Raw genomic sequence first — 22565 nt, 5'->3', positions numbered from 1 at the left:
TACAACACCTTTATAGTACCTACAATTCCGACATACCTGCAGAGCAAAAACTGAACGACAATAGTATTTATGCGTGTGCATAAACCTTGTGTTCATGGACGGCAGCTACCCTAGTATATCCCGGGACCAGCCACAAACACGTGAGCCAAGCGAAACAGCATCAAACATGAAAAAAGGCCACGACAGAACGTCATGCACACAGCGCACTCTATACTGAAAGCACCTGTGACCGCAACGTGCGACGCGCACAACATAAACAGATTATTCACCCCAGAAACCACAAATAAACTTAACATGAGTTACTAGAGACCAGCAAGACATGCGATTTTCAACGTTAAGACGGCGGCAATCTCTGAAAGCTCAAGGCGTTCGGGGTGACTGCGAAACAGCAAAACAGCCAAAGACAGCGCACGCACGAAACACCAGCAAAACGAGCAAGGCTCGTAAACGAATAATTTCCTCCTCCGGTCTCCTCCCGCCATACGCGTGTCGGCTAAAGATGCGTATTCCAAAAGGAGAAAAAGCTACACCGGGCCATTTTTTTTCGCAAGCACGATAGCTCGAGGAGCTCACGTTAGTCAGGCCCCCGCAGTAATTGTTTCCATTCGCAGCAAGACAAACAAGAATAGGACAAGCCGACGTCAATGTCGCCGAGGGAGGAACAGGGGCAAACGTGTGCCACGGGCTTACCACAAGAGCTATCCATTTTCCTTTGACGCCACCAGCCGCTCCCGATGCCCCATCGCCTTGGTCCTGGGACGAAGACCCGAGCCGCTTGAGTAAGGCTCCCGCCCTCCGCTCGGACGTTGAGGGCACCGGTGGTCCCGCTTCGGACTTGCCCTCCTGGACGCCGCCTTCCGCTGCTGCCTCTGCGCTCTCCGGTCCCGACACTCCAGCAACGACACTCGCCGCGCCTTCCGCCATCTCACGCGGCCGTTCGTCGCCTGCGTCTTCGGCTTCGCCGCCGGGAACGTTTTCGTCCGCACACACCGCACCCTCAACACCACCACCGTGATCCACGCCGTCGGGCTCGGCATGTTCTGGACTGCGCGTAGCCACTGGCAGTCCCTGTTCGTACCCGTCGGGAGAATGCCGCAAGTCAACGCGGTGGTCGGATTCGCGCGAAGCGCCCCGCTTGGCGGACTCCTGGTAATGGTCGTCAGGGTACTCGTCGTCCTGGTACCTGTCATCGCGGTACCTATCGTCCTTGTACCGCGTATCCTGATACCTCTCGTCCTGGTATCGGTCGCCCTGGTACCTGTCGTTGGCGTACCTGCCGTCCTCCGAAGCTTCCACCGTCTCATCGCTCGGCTGCGACGAGAAGCGTGCACGTCCCGAGCTCACGCCTTCGTCGCGTTGGTTTTCTAGCACGCTAAGCTCGGACTCGCCTCCGCTCACCGATGAAACGGACCCGAACGACTCTTCGCCGCTCCAGCCCATATCGTTGGGCGGCAATTTCCGACGGCCGTATGGCCGCTCCACCGGAGCGGGCGACGCGTACTCGGCGTCCACAAACGCTTCCGAGTCCACCGAGTCCTCGGTCCAGCCTCGCTCCGAGAGGCGCGGGGCCTGCTGGCGAGGAGTCGGGTGCGGCGACGCTCCTTCCGCCTCGGCGAACACCTCCGACTCCGAGGTGAAGGACGATCCGAGGCTGGAACTGGGACGGCGCGACCCTGATTCGTGGACGGGGTTTTCCTCCTCGAACGGCGGCTGGCCGCTACTAGACCGGCGCAGCTCACCCACCGTGGGGAACATGCACGACAACTCTTCCGGGTTCAGTTCTAACGGTCCCGGCTCAGAAGAGCCAGCCTCTGGCTCGGCGGCTTCACGCGAGGGAGAATCGGGCAGCGGTTCCGGATGTTCCGGTTTCGGCGTAACGGGCGGCGTCGTCCTCATCTCCGGCAACGACATCTGCCCGACCAGGGGCGGCTGCGCTTCCCTGGGCCCTTCTGGCCCGCTCTGTACACTCTGCGACCGCAGCAGCGACAACCGCCTCGCTCTGGACCGCTGCGCCTTTTCCTTCGAGCCGTCGCGCTTAAGTAAGCTCGAACTCATCACTTTGCTGTAACCAATGCTGATTTTAGAACCTAGGTTGGTAAGCAGGGAGCTAGCCCCCGCCTGAAATGGCGAGTGCGCCGAACTGGGCGGCGTGTGTTCCTGCGAAGACACGGTCACATCACTCAGCGTCCGCTTCGGGCACACGTCCGGCAGAAGCTCGGTGGCCGCAGCCACGGTCGACGGCGGCACGGCCGCGGTCGTATGCCGCCGCTCACGAACCCTGGCCCGCTGCTTGCGCGGGCTCGGGAAAGACATTCCGGTCGTCTTTCTGCGTTCAGGCCGCAGCTCGGGTTCGGGCTTCGACGCAGCTGCAGGTTCCACCGCCGCCGGCGACGGAGGAGGCGACTCGTCGTGCACTTGCGCCTGGACGACGCTCGGCACCAACTGGGTAGACGCCTCGCTGGATGTATCCGAGATGAAGGCGCCCACTGCCATGCCCACCTCCCGGCCACCAGTGGGCGGCGACGGTGGCCTCTCTGGAGCAAGCACAGAAGCCGACACGAGGTTCTTCTGCACAGCCAGCGCCAGTTCCTGGCTCGCTTCCCTCAGTCTCGCGAGCTGCCTGGCCCGCCGGTCTTCCTTCACTTCGATGTCTTCGTCCGGCTCCAAGAGCTCCATGCACGGCACGTCCGCCTCCTCCTCGTCCACTCGGGCAAGCGCCGAAGCGCGGCCCAGGTCCTCAGAAAGCCGACCCAGTTCGCACAGGTCCCGGTCGCTCACCAAACTGCCACCGGCGGCGCCCCGGTACCTGCGGTAGTCCGACGCGGTGAACACGCTGGCCGAGTCCGACTCCTCGTTCTCGCACGAGCACGAGCCTTCTTCCGAGGTGGCCTCCTCCTGGCTCGACACCACCTCGGGCACGGCCTCGAGCACAGTTCGACGCAGGAAGACCGCCTCCCGCGGCGACATGGGCTCCGACGGGCCCGCACAGGAGGCCACTTCCTCACGCAGTCGGCGCTCAAGCTGCAGCACCACGTCTTCGGCGAGCGGTTCGCCCTGCTCGCCCTGAATGATGCCCATGAGCTGGCCGATGACCGCCTGCTGCTCGTAGAGAAGCACTTCGAGCCTCTCCAGCTTCTCCCACATCTTGACGTACTCCTGGGAGAGCAGGTCAACGGCACGCCAAGCGTAGCGCAGCTCAACCTCGAGCTCGCTGAGCCGGCCGCCGAGCCGATCCATGAAGGCATCGACGGCGCCCTCGATCCTGCCGCTGAGTAGCTGGTAGTAGTCGGCCGGTGCCCGCGCACCGGGCGGCGGCATCGCGCCGCCGCCGCTGCCACCGGCGCCGTCCATGTCGGTGCGCTCAGCGTAGGGCCGGGTGCCATCGCCGGCCCGCAGAGCCGACTCGCATCGTCCGCAGAGGACAAGCGGGCCTGGGGGCTCCTCCGCGGCGACGCCACCACGGCACGCTGCTCCACGGCCTGCCGCGCTCCGACGGGAAGGGCGCATGCGCGCGCTACTCCTCCTCCTCCCCTCTTCCCCATTCCCTTCCCTGCTCTCCCTCGGACGACCCGGGCCCGGGAGGGAGAAACGAGGGCGAGCGGTGCCGCGAGGGAGAGAGAAGCCGTATCGCTATTGATCGCAGAGACGGAGCGGGGAGAAGAGTGCCCGTTTCCTCAGCGGCTGCCGAGGATTCCGAGAGGGGCGGCGGTCGTGGTGCGAGAGAAAGGGGCCCAGGGGAGTAAATGAATGAAGGACAATGCAAAAGGACTACTTTTAGTTGAGGGGAGACTAAAACGAGCCAAGATGAATGACCGGACGCGCGGAAGTGATCAGGGTGACGTTGCGCATACGCAGGATGGATGCAAGGCCGTCGGCCGAGAAAGAAGTGGCCCGAGAACACGCGCACACGAAGAAGAAACTAGGCCGCAGTTACAGCGTCACGACCAAAGGATGCAGCTATACCATCGAAGGGCGTCCGGGAAGCTTCGCTGGCCAACTTTACGCACCTTAATTCCACTTTTCCCTTTGGGCGGCCAGCCGCTATTTTTAGAAACGGAACAAGAAGGCGCGGTGCGCCGTATTTCGCTCCTCCTTCTCCTCCCCTTCTTCCCCATTCTCATTTGAAGGGTAAGGAGGAAAGAGCCTTCTTCCCCGAGCGAACTCTAGCACTACCGGCACCTCGTGTCTTGTCAGGTGGGGGCACCTGGTGGCAGGTGCGTCAAGCGGCCAACGACTTCTCGCATGGCTGACCAGCGGACCCGAGCAGCAGCCCAAGGGATGCGCGTGTAATGACGCCGTATGTAGCCGCGAAACGGGACGTTTTATACGGGCTACACACGCCCTCCAGCCTGCTTTGAAATGCGCGGCGAAGCAATTAATCGGGGACGCCACCACGCGCCGCCGTCCGCTCTTGAGCCTTGCGAGTGCGCGCCCTCGTACCCTTCTCTTCCCCTTGCGCGAACACCCGCGCCTGCTTGCCCCGCTGTGCTGAACCCCGTCGCCCTCCGCCGCCAAGTAGGCGATTTTGTCTTCGTTAATTTGGACCAGCTCGCATTCGGAACACGCTGCGTCGGCGAGCGGCCGCGCCCGCTGACAGTTTAAAATGGACGCCCGGGACGAGCGCCGGCGATAAATCCCTTCGCGAATTAGGACTGCCGGATGTACGCAACAACGCCCCCGATTCCCCTGAACTTAAAAAAAAAACGAAGAAAGGTACGTCCAGTAACCAGGATTCCCTACCGCACGGAGTTCTGAATCGCTTTCTTTTTATCTTAGATTTACAGCCCCTCCCCCTTTTCCGGAAGTAAGAAAACGCAAAATATTACGCGGAGACGAAAGAATTTTAAAAAATACATCCGAAATTTCCTAAAACTTCGGCTTCAATTACATTTGTAGTAGTGTACGCCGCTTTGCATGGACAGGCTTGTCAGCATTAACTTAGCTCCCTTTTACCCGATGCTATCATTTTTCATCGCCACCCCGTAACGCGCGCACTCCGCGCCTACGGTTGTTAACACTGCGATTTCGTTTGCTGTTTCGACCTCTACCAAGTCAATAATATTTTAGTTACCTCACAGTACCGGCCGGCATTGTCTACGGCTCACAGTCCTTGAACGCGTTTCCTTGAGCCTAACACTCATCATCTCTAGGTTCAATAAATGTCAATAAAGCAATTGTATTAGTTTCTGAAGTTCATACGTGGGGGTTACATACAAAAAGAGGTCCCAAAGTCAGAGACTGTAGCGGGACCTCCTGTAGAGGGTTTCTTTCTCGTTTGCTTCTGTCTCTGGCAACTTCCGTACGGCACACGCTATTATCCCCCCCCCCCCGCCCCCAGCTGCCTCTCAAATTATGCAGAGTGATTTGGCTTAATTGAACCTCAGTAAGACCGCCACTACAAAGCTGACATAAAGTAAACTATTTTAAAGCAACAAGATGGCAGTGATTTTCGGAAACCACCAGGGCGCAGCAAACGAAAGCGAGCAATTACCCTTACACCTTTATTGCCCCTTGCCAAAAGAAAGGGATGTAAAGACGCGCGTATAAGAACTGGGCGCATGCACCAGCAACGGGGCTTGATCACGGGCCTCCTCATCTTCCAGGGAAGCTGCAGAGGCCCTCATCCCAACAACAACAAAGAGGACGCCGGAGGGAGGAGCGCGGGTGGTTCGACAGGCCACGGGGAAGAGCAGCAGCGCGCCTCATTTCCGCGCGGGGCTGCAGTTCGGTAACAAACAAGAGCGAGCCGGGGTCGCCCGGTCACGTTCGGCAGCGGACGGTAGAGGAGAAGGACTCTCGCACGCGCCCTTCTTTTCCACGCACCGAGCGGGGGAGACGCCGGGACGTGCTATCGCTTCCCGCCAGGATGCCGCAGTGGCTCGGACCCCCCGACTGCGCGTACTGGCGCGGCGTCCGGTCCCGAGAGAAGGGCGCTAGAATGGACGAGGGGTTCGGCCGATAAGGGCCCGATGCTCCCACGATGCTCGCAGGGCACGGCGGCTGCTGCTGGCGCAGCAACGCGATGGTGGTGCAAGTAGGCGCTGCGCCAGGTTGGTTGCACGCACCCCAGCGCGGTCGCAGGAATAGATAAGCCCGGAGAAAATGCCCGCCCGATAGGCCGCCGACTTAGCTCGCCCTTTGGTTCTGTACGCTGCGCGCGAAGACAAAATGGAGTGCCTGGTTCGATAGGGATAAGTGGAAAGAAAGGTCTTCGCATAGTCTGGCCCACATTGGGCTCCAACCGGACGAACACGCATCTTACGACCGCGGCGACCTTGGCCCCCACCAAACAGTGAAAAGTACCGAAGGTGCCGCAGCATCCAGGCAACCTTCTCTGCCAAGATCGTATGCTGTGTCCACAAAGACTAAAAGAAAGGGGGGGCCGCCATTGATTGGGCCCAACAAGGCCTTGGTCATTTCAGACATGAACACAACCAACCGGTACTGACGGCACTAGGTCACGCGTATGTTAGGTCGGCAGGCCTGGTCAGCTTCGTGTAACCTTCCTCCAACCAAACCCCCATAACCCAACCAAACCAGTGTAACCCCTTCCTGCAGCCAAATCCGTTCCCCCGTCTTGACAAGAGCTACACTCGGCCAACAATTGGCCTTTGAAATAAAATCCTTTCAACAACAACAAATTCACCTGCCGGACGTTCCTATTGAGCGCCACGAAACGGCTGCACCACGGAGACCCATTCATGCAGACTGTACCAGCCATAAAACTGCCTGCTCTCGTAATCATTGATCAGCGCATTCTAAGTTTTCCGGTTTGTGTCAGCGTATCAAGCTGCCCCATTTTCTTCTCCCCAAGGCCGTAATTTAAGCCCTCACATCAGTCACAACATGCTTCGCATTTCATGCAAATTTTAACTGTGAGGAACATTTAGTGCCTTCATTCCGGCGGGCAAACAATTACGCGCTGCGTATAACGTATTTAAACAGTGCTAAAACACGTGTAGCGTCATTTTCCTCAAAGCGCCTTATCACGCTATAAAATTGAAAATATTTCCCCATCAACCCTATCCCCACCCTCTCCCGTTCGTTCCAGATATAAACACGGTCCCGCATTCAGTCATTCCAGAACACGTGGAGAACGCGTGCGTAATGGCTGAATAATACCTCCGACCGCTGGCATTACTAATTCTTTCACGGCTTACAATTAACCCAGCCACCTTAATCCCGCTCATCCATCACTCATAGCATGGCCACCATCGCCTGCAAATTGAAGCCTAATCCCACGTCCGGGCAAACAATGGAGACGCTGCGTGCGTAAAAAGTGTACAACCCTTTCGCTTTTGCCACCACGAATTTGCTTTCTAAATACGTACCGTCATTAAGCCACCTTTACCAACACGCTAACTATAATACGCCCCATATTCTCTTTAGGTTTGAACTTTCCGCCGCATTCAATTACCCTGAGGGCATTGGACAAACATGGTACGCGCATAGAATAACGTTTCTAAAGAGGGTGAAAACGATTCTTTAGTGAGCTTCCCTAAAGATTGTAATTAATCCACAAGTTTCAAACTTTAGATGCGCGTTGCACCTGGCGTTCTCTCTACTGCCTCCAATTTTATTCTGCGTGCAGCTATTAGAATACTGGCAAACATGCGAGCGTAACGTCTTGTTTTCTAATAGTGACAATTAACCAGTGTGCTTTAAGCTTGCTTAAAAGTCCACATAACGTGTTCCTGACCCATATCTAAGCTTTCCGACACAGAATAGCAGGCAAACATTCCACGCGATTCGTGTAACGCCTCTAAACTCAGGGCAGCGAAAACGCACGCAGCCCAATTTTACCTAAAAAAGGCTAATTAACGTCCACATATGAAGCTTGCACCGCATATCACCCGTAACATTTCCCGTATTCCCTCTTATTAACTTAAACTCGTTGCGTTGCTTCGTTTCTCACACGGCACGGCAAGACAGGTTTACAGCGCTTTCGATCGCTTCCAGCCGCACTAACAGCTTCGCTGGAACAAGTCGTCAGGATCCGTTATCACAACAGAGGCGGCCACACAATGCCCACAGCCCACAGGTGGGGGTGCTTCCGATTCACGAGCTGATTAGGGCTTCGCCTAGAAACCCCTACTTCTCCCTGAGGAGACATATCTGAAAGGGTCACCGACGTGAGTTCGTCGAACTCTTTATCTGTGAACGCACTGCAGTATTTATAGCCCATGCTGGTAATATTAACACTAAAGTGTTTCATTCCCGGATACACAAAGATTTCAATGACGTCATATCCGCCGCCACGGAAATGACGCCAGTTCAATCAAGCAAGCGGCCTGTAAAGGGTGTACCCCTGCATACACGGGGATCTTGCAGGGAAGCAACCGTTAGTACTAAAGAGTCCGTTATACTTAGGGTTTCGGGTTTTATATTTTAACGAAAGGGTTTTGTGCCGGGATACACCAAGATTTCACTGACGTCATATCCGTCACGGAAATGACGCCAGTACATCTTTGCCGAAGCGACCCCCCAGCAGGACGTCGCTCGCCAAGCACACCCACAAGACAGCCCCCGACCCACAAATCATGTTCAGCTGCAGATTTCGCTGCACATTTCACTTTTGTGTTTTACCGATTCCTATGACAGAGGAATCAACCACAGTTTTTTCCATTCACAATTTCGCGGTAGCGTGAATTAATTTTAAGGCCAACAGGAAGAAAACGCCGTGCGCTCTTGAGAGCCGCCTAGAGAGTTGAAGATACCGACGGGGGCAAACAGTATAGGCTCCTGGCGATGGTAAGCGAGCAGACGAGTTTCGCAAGGTACTGTCAAGGGGCCTGGTCAAGTGGTAACGGCCACAGCCGAAAAGTTCAACACAATGTTCAACAGCAGATAATAGAAGGTCCAGCTAGGCTTTCGCCTTCACATTCTTAGAAAGTTCTAAGCATATGCCCTAATTTTTTAATCGCTAACACGAATCTTTCTTTGTTCCCGCCCAGGTTACACCCGTTAACCATGCTTGATATCCGTTAATTTTCCGTTCCTGACCACCGATAGTTCTTATGGTCGACCCTAGCGTATCGGCGAGAGCATGATAATGCAAGCTAAGCATCGCCGTTGCCCTCTTCCCGTGAAAAAACGGCGCGGAATTCGAGCGAAAGAACTAAAAGGACGCCCTGCGCATTCTATATAGGGTAATCTGGTAGCTCTGTAGTGCGTTTGACGTTTTCCTGACGGAGTTTTTATTAAAACACGGCTATTACTTGAAGCCTACTCTCGCCTTCCAATTGAGACAGCGGCCCACTGGCTGCGTGCTGCTAGTCAATACTCGTTTGTGGGTTCGAGCCACGGTCTCGGCGACAGGCTTCCCGAAAAGGAAAGAAAACAAAAACGAATATGTGTCCGAGATTTGGGACTGTCGAACATTTAATATAAATTTCGAAAACCTTTGCATTCCCTTACCGCTCAGGCATTCACAAGTATGCAATTGGACACTCCCGTGGGCCTGCTTCACGCCAACGCGCCTGAATGATGAGTGTCAGGTTAAAAAAATAGCAAAAAAGAGACGAGGTACAGCATTACGATCTTACTCAGACTGCCATATTCCCAGCGACAATGTGCAATGAAAAACATCATGCTATCACTTCATCATAATATAACGCCGCAGCCATTTTTTTATTTAAATCATGCGCTGGGCCCCACAATTCGTTAAACTGCCTCCCTAAAAAAACGTAGCAAGTCTTCAGGAGTGTTTCAGAATGTACTGTTTGAATAATGAAGTGATGCCATCATAACGCCTTTCTGCAAAGCTGACTGGTACCCGCAAGCTCGTAAGGACTGGTGACCGATTCCAAGCTGGCTGGCGTTGCGGGCATGTAGTGTCCGGATGGGCCCTCTTGGAAGCGTCAGGTGCTGCGCGCCACTTTGAGGTTAACAAAACGACCCACGCAAATACTTCAACGTAATAAAGAAGTGGCAACGCCACGCCAGCAGCTTATCGGTGGCTGCTAGCCACAGACGACGCACTACTCCGCGCCCTCTGACGCGCCTGGTAGGTTCTATAAATTGCATTCAAAACGAGCCGAACTCGCTGGATCCAAATCTAGCCGAGCTGCGTGCAACGCAGCCATCTCCGCTCTACGTCATGTTCGCTACCCTGCAGCGCTCGCGGCCCCTGCGGGCGGCCCGTAGCGTGTGCGCAAATTTCCGGCGTCGCGCAGCCACAGACAAGGGCGCGAGCGCTGCAGACGCCCGTCGAAACGGAAGTCATCATGGCAGGCGGCAGCGCCCGGCGGTCGGGGGACAACCCTTTCCCGGCCGCCTCGCCTCGCCACAGGCGCCAGCTGTAATCACGTCGTCGCGAAAATCAATCGCAAAGCAGCTACCGAAAGCAAAAATTAAACGGGGAAACTTCAGACAAAAGCCGCCAGTAGTCAGAGGGGGAGGGGGGTAGAAACCGTCTGACCCGAGCGAACTGCCCCCATTTCAGCCGCTCATTCTTTTCCTCCGACCCGCAGACTCCCTACACCCTCCATGGCGAAAGCGGGTCGCGGGTCGGGCGCTGGAACAAGGGCTCCAGTGGCCATTAAAGCGCCCTAAATCCCTTGCTGTCTGAAAGTCGCAGCGCCACTTGTGCGATTCTCGAAACAGCTACAAGGCAGTACGCTCTCTCCTCTGCTCTCGTTTTCTTTTGCTTTTTTTTTTTTTTGTCTGTCTAGTCGACAGCGCGCTTCTTCCGTCCTCCCTCCCCGCAAAGCCCCACGTATTACAGCCTGTGCTGTAATAAAACTTTGAACAAGTATGACAACACACGCTGCCCCAGATTTCCCTGCCAAACTCCCTTTCACAAAGTTCTGAAAGCTTGAGAAAGTGGTGGTGCGGCGAATAATGAGATGTCGCACAGACTGTGTGATGGAGAATCGGCAGCTTAGATAGAGACAGCCATGACGCAAGCGGTACAGATCGACACAACTTCAGTAAACCATCGTTCCAGCGCAGTCTTCGGGACAGGAAACAGACTTCGTTTTAAGGGGTACTTCGTTGAAAATGGGAATTATTTTATCTCAATTCAATGCAGGTTGGGACGTGAAAAACTTCGAATGAAGAGATAGTTTGAATAAAGTGATTTCGTTATAATGATGGTTCACTCCATTTGCTTTGCACTGGAGACATTTTTGTTGAGGGATTCATCGAATCAGAAACTAACAAACCTTTTTGTGCAATAACTTGCAAAGGAGAGGAAAGGATTTTATCAGAAAACAGCAAGCGATAGTTTAACGGTTTAGTAGACTTATCTGAAGTTCACATACGACACCAACTCCTGAGGCTACAGTGAAAAAAGTACACAGCATAAAAAAACATGCGTCACCTGCTCTTTCTCTTTTTCTCAGGAGCACTAAGATCAAAGCTCGAGAGGAAGGGAAATTCTTTCTGTGTAACAATCTCGCAACACCGGTTCAACACCTTAAGCACACTGCAAACTTAAGCTCCTGCTCCACACACGTGTGTTATACGCGCGCAGACTTAAAACACCTAAAACCAGTTCTCACGCATAAAACGCCTAAAGTCAGCTCACAGCCTTGCACAGTCAGGTGCCTCCACGCTAATTAGAGACGACGGCGAGCGGCACAAGGCTTAGCTATCGTTTAAACTCCTCACGTCACGGGCGGACGGGTGACGACCGAACCCCAGGCTTGGAACCGCGACGCAATTAGGGTTAAGTTTCGTCATTGCGTGCCTCTCGAGGCGTGTAGAGTGACGTGTGGTAGAACAACGTCACAGCGACTCGTTCGGGCGAAGCTTCGTTAGCGGAACATTGTCTCAGGATACTTTCGAACGCGCGCGCGCAAACTTTCCGCGTTTGGATTAAACGAGCGTATTTCAAACGCCCTGTCAACACGCCTCGGACATTGTTCGCCAGATGCTAGCGAGATAAGTGAATAGAGAATTGACGCAGTTCAAATATGTTCAAGCGAACTATAGGGAAGAAGTTAAAACGCATGACAATGCGCCACTCATTCTTTTTTTTTTTTCGCGTTAGCATCGAGTCTTGCAACGCTGCAAAACCTTCTTCCAGGGGCATTTTCTTTCGGCAATTTCCTCGAGAAAACCTATACGAACTCTGCGGTGTAACAACAAATGTAGTGCACATTATACAGACACCAAATAATTGTCTGGCGATTACGATACTCCCTAATGCGATATTTGGGCGAAGCAGCAGCTGCGCTGAGGCAGCACTCACTCGTGGGTTCTCTTGACGGCAGCAATGATGAGCCTCTGCGTCGGCAAGTGACTGCGAACTGCGTCTTAGGCAGGGAATGCACACCATCGTCACGCGCACGCCCCCCTCACGTTTTCGCCAAGTGTCGCGCAGACCAGCGTCTCGTGCGGGCACAGCATACTACACCCCCCCACACACACACACACTTTCCGAGATCTCTGGCTCGCGCCGCCACGGCAAACCGCCCTCCCCTCCCAATGTCGCAACACTCTCCTCCCTTGCTTTCTTTCATCGTTCGCTTTTTCTTTCACTTGCCATCGTTCACTCGGTTACGCCGACAACGCGGCTCAGACCAGAGACGGCCGCCGAAGGGCTGCGCCCTAAAACACAGGCTGTCTTTCTTCTCGGAGGAATTACAACTGCACTATGCAAGCACTTGAACGGTTTTATTTTAATGAACAAAATAGGGTAGAATAAAAGCAGTTGCCCTACACAGTGGCGAAGGTGTTGTGCTTCTGAGCGGTAAGACGCGGGTTCGATACCGGTGGCCGCGCGGAAAATGTTTCTGGTGGTGGCGAAACACGAAAACGCGCGTATGTCGAGATTGCAACGCGTGTTAAAGATCCCCAGATGACCTAAATTTGAACCTGTAGCCATCCGCTACGGCGCGCCTCGAAGCCCAACTGTAGCTTCGGTGTACAAAACACACAAAAAAATCTGATTAAAAAAAATAAAAGCACCCGTAACGAAATAGGAAAGGCTGCTCACTAAACAGGGCGGGGTTCACATTTCTTTGCGCGCATTTGTAAGGACAGACGGTATTCCCCAGAACAGGTTTTATTTAACACAATGTTAAGAGAAATTAGCAAGGCGCAATATTGTAATGCCCCCATCGCATAAGATGTCAGCGTTCAAGAAGAACGCTTATATCTTGTTAGTTACGTTGTGTCTGCTTGCGTGCGTGTTTGTAGCACACGGGTGCATGGTCATCTAAATAGCAAGTAATGACGTTTAAAACAGCCTATCGGCCACAAACGTCCTTCCTAACAGGGAGCCGAAAAATCCTTCGTCTCCGGGGAACTATCGTACAAAAAAGAGAGCGCAGTGTCCACGGTCGCCGAACGCAATTGAACAACCCAACGACAGCCAACCTCAGATTACGAATTTATAATCCCCCCGAATGGCGTTCCTTTTAATGCTCCCTCTTCCCATTTTGTATACCCGATTCCTTTTATACAGCTTCCTCGGATCCGCAGCAAATTTCATCCCATACGGTCAGACCAACGACGATACATTTCTCCGACAGGGGAACGGCCGGCAATACTTAAAAAGAAAAATCAAGGGCAAATGTGAAAGACATCAGGAACGATGACGATAGAAAGAGAGAGAGGGGGGGGGGATAAGACGGTCGTCGATGCCGCGGTGAGAGGGGGAGAGGGGACGAGGCCTGATGGGCGGAGCCGAAAGGCTTCGATGCCCAATCGATAACGCTCTCCCCGAAAAGGAAACAAGCCGAACGTGCGCCGACTGCAAAGTGATCCGCGACCGAGCCCGACTGCCGTGTTCCGCGATTTCGGCCACACTGCCACCACCCACCCACCCGGCCACACGGCGGACTACGGCTATATCCACCGCGGCGTACCGCAGCGGCCCTCTCAACTCGCCGACTCGGCGGCCAACGCCGAACAGGCCGGCATTAATTATACGGATACCGCCGACGGCGCATTGAACGTGACCATGTTTGCTTTCGAAGATGAAAGAAGGGATCACGACGAACAGCCGAGCAATTTTCTTATTCTGGATAGTTGGCATAATTTGTATTTGTATACTTCTCTCCCGCCAGGAACGGGGGGAAAGCCGCCCACCAGCTTCCAACAATGCCGAAACAGGTTCAAGTGCGGTAGCATTCCCAAGTTCAGCGGAGTTCAATTGCGCAACTTCTTCTGCCGTGTATAGGCGTGAATGTATAAGGGGGAGAGGGCTCTGAGTAACTGTGGGTGCTGAAGAAACGTGCAGGTCCCCTACATCCTCGCATTCTAATTGGCACTTCACTGTCACGACGATACGTACAGTACGTACGGAAAGACGTGGCGAGGTCAAAAGGAGGGAAAAGAGCATGGAAGAGGAAAGACGCTGGGGTAAATGTGAAAGTGCTGTGCGCTCATCTATGCAGCGAAAAAACCCGCGTCAGACTCCTCAAATGCTTCCCAGCACGGCGCAATGCCACCCTCTCTGAAGCAGGGGACACATGTCCGTCCGAGCACTCCGGTTTCCAACGCGGTACGTCAAAGTATGTAGCAGGTTGGATGCGCTCGAGCGGTCGACGCGGCGGGTCATCCGGCAGCCAAACCGGTTCTCGGGGCGGAGACACGTGCGGGACGCGCTCCTCCTTTTCGCTCATGTGTTCGACTCTTGAGATATGTCGTTTTGCGTCATCGCGTCACTAGTAATCAGTCGCAGAGCCAATGTGAGAATCTTCCTTCGGCGATCAGAAAAGCTGCATTGACGTCACACCACCGAGAAACTGTGCACGGTGGACCGGCGCGCCAGATCTTCGTTTCGCAACTCCATTGCGAATCGCAGCCATCCAATTCCGCAATAGCTGCTATTGCAAACAAATGATAATCCGAACCACGTGCATGCGTTTCGAGGCTTCCCACTTTCCCAATGTCTTCATCTCTCTTAGCGCGATGAGAGAGGAAAAAGAACTCCAGCAATCAACGCCTGTGATTTCGCTATATCAAGCTTTGACTGCTACTTGCACGGGTCTCGAATACCATATTTAGTTTTGTTTCCGAAGATCAGTATACTGAACCTTGCTGTAACAACCACCAATTATTTTGCTCAATGACACACGCGCGCGCACGCATGCACCACTCACCCATCCACCCACCCCACCACACACACACATTCGCACGCACGCCTTATCTTGCTAGTTCCTCGTTCCCAAGCTCATTCTATTCTGCGGCGACGTCCTTGCCTTCACCCCTCCAGACTGCCACAACTCTCGCCACGCATATCAACTGTCCCAACACCAGTGTCAATCAATCGAGCATCCATTGCACATGTCCGGCAAGCCCGTATCGAGAATCGTCCTGGCGTTGTCAACAGAAGTTCGCATTGCTACGGCAACAGTTCTCCTCTGCGCCAGGGTAGACATTATCTGGGATCGGCAGGCCTCGCTGGCATTGACGCGGGTAAAGACATAAGTGTAGCAGGCGAACATGCGGAAAACATAGAAGGCACTAGATACTAGGGAATTCATCGTACTAGCGAACATTTAGATAGGGAGAAAGCTAAAGAGGAGACGAAACACGCTATTTTAACTCAGTTTATGCCACAGAAACACAATGAAAACACCTATATGCAGATTATACGTGGAAAGGGCAATCATAAAAACGCAGAACAAACAAAGCAGTATCGCAAACGTCACACTTACTTGTATCACAAGCGACACCACAGCGCCGCGGCCAATATCACATGGCGTAAATTAAACCGACACGTGTGTACAGAATTAACCCATCGCCCATGCTCTCCATAAAGATTCAAAAAGATTCATTTCCCTTGTTGACAGCGCCAACGATGTTGCGATGACGCCCCTTTCCCCTTCCCTGCCTATCATGAAGGCCTCAGCAAATTCTCGGCCTGTTTGTGAGGAAGACCTCTACAGGACGCGTGTGTTTCGTCTCCTCTTCAGCTTTGTCCCGGTCATAATGCTCGCTAGTACGATGAATTCCCTAGTTAGTAACCAACTCGCCCAACCTAGCGATTTTGTTAACACTAGCTACATTGTAGTACTGAATCAAGACCCCAAGTACTCCTACAAGGAGTAGCAGTAGCTGGTGCCCCTCATCACGCACACTGTATATTATGAGGGATTGAGGTCTACCCTCACTTCAGATGTTTGTCGCACTTTCTACTTAACATGTAAAGGCGAAACTCAAATAAGTCGACCTCCTCTCTTGAGGTGGGAACGCGTGCGAAAGCCTTAGTAAGTTGGCCTTATCAAGCTACACAAGACTAAACCCAGCAACATTAGGTATAAAAGCTGTGTAAAATCCGCCAACAATGCACAACTAGCTGAACAAGCTTGTTCACGGGCTCGACAGCGTCAACCCAGCAGCCCATCTCGGCAGCCAGCACGAGTCGCCTTGCTGGTGATGCTGAGGAAAGCAGAGAACAGGGAGAGCGCGCCCACAGCAGATCCTTACGAGCACAGAGCCGCCCATGCAGCAAGCCATCGACAACGTGAGCAAAGCCGTTTATATAGCAGACGGTGCGCGTCGTGCACTCGCAGGCGACACTCGGCGAACAGTGCTGAAGGACACCGCATAACCCCTCTTCCATTCCCTTCCCTTGGCCATCTCCTGTAACCCCTTTCCTCCCCCACAGCTATGTCAGGTACACAAGAGAGGGGGCCCACGTGCATTAGCGCATGTGCATAAATGTGCTTTTAAATTTCGCGCCAACACCAACATGGTCGAACGCAGTGTTACACATCGCCGCTGAAAACGCAAAAATGAGTATATACAATGTGCTACGTCATATAAAACACATCAACGAACAAAGTTACACTACGTTTGAATATATCCACGCGCGCACGCACGCTGCACAGGCCACTCAAAGCTAGGTTCCCATCCGTTGACGTAACCGAATCCGGCCACTGAACCTTCCAGCACCAATACACCCAGCGGTGCCGCGAAAACCCGGCCGTACTGGGGCGTGAAATGGAACAAGTCGAACGCCAGCTGAACCCTGCAGCGCAAGAGTGGAAAGTGTTTATGGGCCAATACGTTGTTGCCACACATTTATAAAGTGCCATGCCGAGAAATAGAAGTGTAACGAGCACGGAACTTTCCTGGAATTAAGCACAGTTCGAGTAAGTGGGGCAATTTCACTGGCGCTCAAACTACGAGACCATAAACCCTAAACCTGCCCACTTCCAATAACCAAGATTAGACTCCTTTTGGCCTTTCTATTTTAGCGAGGTTCTGGAAGCGGCAGTTAATTAGAAGCAGCCGTGACACACAAACAGACAAAGAAATTCGGGTACCTTCGCAATTGAGATGCAAAGACTGAGGAGACAGCTGAGCTGGTGGTCTTTACTACAGCTTTAACTAACGCCTTTCATAAGATAAAGATCGGTAAAACGCGATGCTTTCTCCATGCAAACTGACTTAAATCAAAGTCTACAATGAACCCTCCTAAAGTCCGAAAGCCGAAATGCCAAAGTCCGAAACCAAAGTCCACTTCAAATCAGCCAAAGACTGAAACCAACGCCCGCACTACGAACCCAAAGGAAATGCTGAGCGCCACGAATGCGGTGATTGCGCAATCGAATAGAAGTCGGTTTCATAAGGCGAGGGATCCAGGTTCGATTCCGACCAGAGGGAACGTTTTTAACACGAAAGTGTTTTATTACCGGATACACAAAGATTTCGCTGACGTCATATCAGTCACGGAAGTGACGCCAGTACAACGGAGCAAGCGGCCTCTAAAGGGGGCACCCCTGCACACGGGGTCTTCTTGCGGGGAAGCAACCTTTAGTACTGAAGAGTACGTTATACTTGGGGTTGTTCGTTTTCGGGTTTTATATTTTAACACGAAAGTGTTTTGTGCCGGTATACACTAAGATTTCACTGACGTCATAATCCGTCACGGAAATGACGCCAGTACTCCTTTGTCGAAGCTACCCGGCAGCAGGACGCCGCTCGCCAAGCGCACCCACAAGACAGACGCCTACCCGCAAATCATGCTCAGCTGTAGATTTCGCTGCGCATTTCACTTTCCTGTTTTGCTGATTGCTATGACAGAGAAATCAACTAGTTTTTTTTTTCTTACGGCGCGCACTCCCCACGGCTGCTCGTCGGCTCCTTGCCTCCTCGTCACTTTCCCTCAGACTTCTGGTCTAGCATTTTCCTCCTCTCCACTTTGCTGCGCCGAGTTTTGAGCGACGGATGGCACTCAAGCTTAAACAGCTCCGCAGCTGAAAAAGGGAGATGGGGGTACGCGCGAAATATACCATTGGATGTAACTGAACTCATGCGAGCGCATACCCTCTCCTCTCAAGCTCACTCCCCTCTCCGAGCTACGCGGCCTCAGACATCATCGCTCCGAATTCACGGACAATTTCACGGACGGTTCCGATTGAAACGTTCACGTCCCAAACAATTCTCCATTTATATTAGAAACGCGAACAAGCAGCGAACGCACAATCTTCCTCACTAAGTGCCTAACCACAAGCGCTGAACGTGGCCGGACTGACGCGCAATCTTATTGCCACCCCGATGTGTCGTTCATCTTGTGACGCAGTTACGGAGGCCTTCTCGTTCGCATTTTTACACAGTTCGAGCGGAGTGGACGAAATTTCGCTCAAAAAACGCCGACTGGATGTCGCAAAAATGAAACAAATCAATAACAACAAAGCGGGACAAAAAAAAAAAAAAAGACACTACTCCACGCAACTTTTTCAACGCGAACGAGCTTGTAACGCGAAAACAACGCGAAACCGGAATGCGACTCAGACGGGCGCTAATGACCCGGAAAGCAACCCCCCTCTTCCCGATCAGCCGACGGTATTACTTCTGAAGATCAAAAGATGTGGGGACGGAATGAACACAGTCAAACTGCGCAAAGCCCGAAACGGACTGACGAAGAGAAAAATCGAGGGGAAACCATCATCCCAGAGTAACGTACAAGGAAAGCAGAAGTAGAGATCAATTTCAGGGACAGCGCTGTCGTTTATATATCGCTCCTTCCCGCTCGAGAAAATAAGGGCAGCCGTCGAGTGCACACCACGGGCGGACGGGATTTCCGGCATAATCCAGCGCCAAGAGCACGAGCGCGTCGAGAGCTGCTCGCTGGAAGCAGCGAAACAAGTCGCCGAGGACACGCGTATGAGTGGCCGGCCGCAGCAGCAGCAGCACCAGCGCTGCAAGAAATCAAGCCGCTAACAAGCCCCGAAAGTCCAGCCCCGCGAAACGAGAAATGAGCTGCCGCGCCGTCCGGGCTCCGCCTAATCTTTGAGCGCACATTTTTTAACGAGGCGCTACAGCGACCGCACGCGCAAGGCCAGCGAGCGAGCTTTGTGTATTTATGCTGCTTTTTGGGTCGTTATGGTTGCTGCCTTTCATGTTACTTCGTTACAGCTCTCGTTGCCTGAGCCCGTGAACGTTATACATAGTACACTTGTCTCTCTTTCCCATATCTCTCATATATCGAGTGAGGCCTTCATTCTGCAGTGGACACGAACATCCTCATAGTTGAATGAATGAATGAATGAATGAATTGTTGGTTCACATTTTTCCGTGGGCGTGTGGAACAAAGAAAGAAGGCAAAGCTGGGTAGTGAACTACTGTTTGCTTGCATTTAGCTACTAAGCTAAGCAGCCTTTCATTTTTTAAAATTCCATTAAGGCGTCCTATCACTTCGTGCTGCCGGCCAAGAGCGGCGAGCGTGTCTTACACCAAATGTTCTAAAAATGAACTTGGGAGGAAACAATGTGAACGGCACATGCGTATTTATTTAGCGCAGGCTGAGCGCAATTTGGCCCATCATTTAGGTGGACACGAACAACCATGCTAACTGCATAGCAAAACATAAATACGGCCTCGGTATATCAAAGAAATTTAGTCTCTCCAGTCGTTCCGAGGAAGGGTGGAGGGGGGGCGTATATAGATGCACTACGGCCAGGAAAAACACTTCATAGAAAGCGGTCAGCGCAAGAGCTTTGGCCCGCCCCCATTTTAATTACTGCAAACGTTTCGTAGTGAGGTACATATATCCTATACTCAAAAATCTTCGAAGCCCAGAACAAAATCAACCAGTGCCCTCCATGAAGAAACAAAAAAAAAAAGCTACGATGTGCCCCGTGCTGCAAGTTGCAATATCATAAGCGCAATAATACATGACCATTTTTTTTTTTTTAGTTAATGCTCAATAGCTTCATTGCTACGCCCGCATACCTTAATGTCCATCTGCGAACGCGGAAATTACACAGGCAAAAACAACCCACACGAGTCGCGTATTTGCCGTAACAACAGACACCCTTTAAACGATTGATCGATTAATTGTGGTGTTTGACGCGCCGAAGGAACACCTGGAGGGCTCCGCATTACTTTTGGCCACCTGGGGATAGTTGACGTGCGCCGAAATCTCGGCACACGGGCGTTTCCATCAGAAAAGCAGCCACCGCGGCCGGGATCAAACCCGCGTCCTTGGGCTCAGCAGCACAACGCCTTCGCCAATGCGCCGGGTACCCTTTCAACGCTAACCTCGCCGATATAATGTTTGAACCAGCGGTAATAAATCCCGACTCGAGCGTTCTCTTCGCAAGGCATCCTTAACCTAAAATTCAATCACTCTATGATAGATTAGGACAGCCAGCAAGCGTCCCCCCCCCCCCCCCCTTTGTACTTTTTCTTTTCATACTGTTCGCAACAGAGACTGCTTGCCACAAATCTTTGTCACGATGACCTTGGATCGGTTTTTCATGCACGTCTGACCGAGGTGCGGCCAAACATGAAGGCTCAGGAAGGAACCACAGAACGACCGAAGACAGAACACCGAAGGACAACGAAAAGGCCGCGTACAGTCGTCCACCGCCTTAGCTGGAGAAGAAGCGCTTTACGCGCTTATCGTCTTCTTCTGCCTTGATGTACGGAAAATAAGCCACAACTGCTGCATTGCCCTGAAGCCAACTTAACTCTTACACACTCGCTTGAAGAGTGCTCCTTCAGGATTTTCGAGATGTGCCCCGCTACAGTCGAGTCTGCTGCTCCAGTTAATCCTGCGGACGACTTTACGTCAGAATCGCATCATTCAAGTCCCTGACCCATTGTTCGGGTCTTAATATCGCAAGGTTACATTGTTGCGGGCGAAGCAAAGCGGCACCTCTATAAACGTATACGCTCAACACGTAAACATATCAGTCTAACAGGGCCCATACGGCGGAAGTACTCGCGCAGCGAACAAGCCACGCTCGAAGCCCTTCGCCCTCAGTCTCTGCGCCGGGAACGAACACGGTCAACTTTTGTCGCGCGGGCCCCCCACCCCTTATCAACGCTCTCTCGGCCACTTGCCAGCGACTCGTCTTTTAATAAAGGTGGACGGCGAGCCGCGGGCGCCACTCTCGCTACGAGCCGCAGCTTATTGTGACGGCAAACAAGCGGTCCTTCGCCCGAGTAACCCTACACACGCCTTCCTCTGCTGCGCCGCTCTCAAGCTGTCGGAGCGGCAAACGTCGGGTCCAGCGGCGCGCGCTAAATTGGGCCCGCTATTTAGAAAAGGGCGGGCGGTTCAATTATGCATAGGGGCCGAACTCGCGTGCCACTGGCCGATATCGCATGATTGAGGCCGAAACGAGAGCTCGGGGTGCTCTTCCAAATGAACCTAGACACTTGGGTGCTTTTCTTTCCCGGCGATTGTGTATAGAAATTCGAAAGAATAAATCGCTCCGGGCATTACGTTGATTACGTCAGGAAATCGGACCGACTAGTACACGAGGTAAAAACGAATTAAAGGCATAATTCGTCGCCGACGATGGCCTTTGAATGCGAAGCTTCGGTTGACAAAGGAGAACGTACTGCTCGGAATCAAAATTACATGAAATACTTAATCACGCTTGCTCTGGCGTATTACAAGTGCACATGTGACAGGAGCGCAGCGAAGCCTTTGAAACCTCGGTTTATAGGTAAAGACACGCCGCGGTGACTCAGTGGATGAGGCCCCGAAGGACACGAGTTCGATCCCGGCCGCATCTACCGTTTTCTAAAAGAGACTTAAACAAAACGCCCGAGTGTCGAGATTTCGGCGTACATTAAAGATCCCAGGTGGTCTAAATTAATCCATAGCCTTTCTCTACGGCGCGACTCATAGCACAGGTGTAGCTTAAGGGCATAAAACTACCCCTCCCCCTATTTTTTCTTAGTAGACAAAGAAGAGAGATGCGAAACGAATATCGGCCCCGCGCAGTCGTTTGGCCATCAACATACGCTTTCGCTCCCAGTTAAGTCCAGGACACATTATATAGCGGCTGCATTTGTGTTCCGCATGCTGTGAGGCTGAAAGTGGCCCGTACAAAAGCGTCAACAGAACAACGCTGAAACTATAGGCAACGGAGGAACGATCAAATCCAACTCCATTTGGCGATGCTTTTGCACAAGAATTCGTTTCACACCTTGAATTAGTACCATTCACGCAACAAGGGAACACGCAAAATGTTGAAAAGGGAAGAAAACTAACGCTAACGCATTATTGTCGCATAAATCCCACTGATCACCCCCCAATTTTAGTTCTACAAACAAACAGAATCGCTGATCGCTTGTGCACGCTGGTAGCTACAGGAAGGAGAAAGACTGCCAGCCTGAGAGGAACAGCTAGCATTTGTGGG

General features: G+C 52.8%; 1 protein-coding gene across 5 annotated transcripts in view; it reads right to left on the bottom strand.

Moving 5' to 3' along the window:
• The window catches only part of LOC144170477 (protein unc-13 homolog B-like), a 343140-nt gene that overhangs the window by 222727 nt on the left and 97848 nt on the right, over positions 1-22565 (bottom strand). For 3 of the 5 annotated variants that reach the window (XM_077700305.1, XM_077700304.1, XM_077700306.1), the window contains exon 1: positions 691-3522. The exons of the other annotated variants lie outside the window; for them this stretch is intronic. In XM_077700305.1, coding sequence (XP_077556431.1) covers positions 691-3507 — 2817 coding nt within the window. In that variant the 5' untranslated portion in view covers positions 3508-3522. Of the gene's footprint in view, positions 1-690; positions 3523-22565 lie in introns of those variants that run through there. 5 annotated transcript variants of the gene reach the window in all.

This window comes from Haemaphysalis longicornis, unplaced genomic scaffold, assembly GCF_048455015.1.
Source record: "Haemaphysalis longicornis isolate Haplotype H1 unplaced genomic scaffold, Haemaphysalis longicornis Haplotype H1 scaffold_2, whole genome shotgun sequence".
NCBI lineage: Eukaryota > Metazoa > Arthropoda > Arachnida > Ixodida > Ixodidae > Haemaphysalis > Haemaphysalis longicornis.
This window is presented reverse-complemented; position numbering and strand designations above follow the sequence as displayed.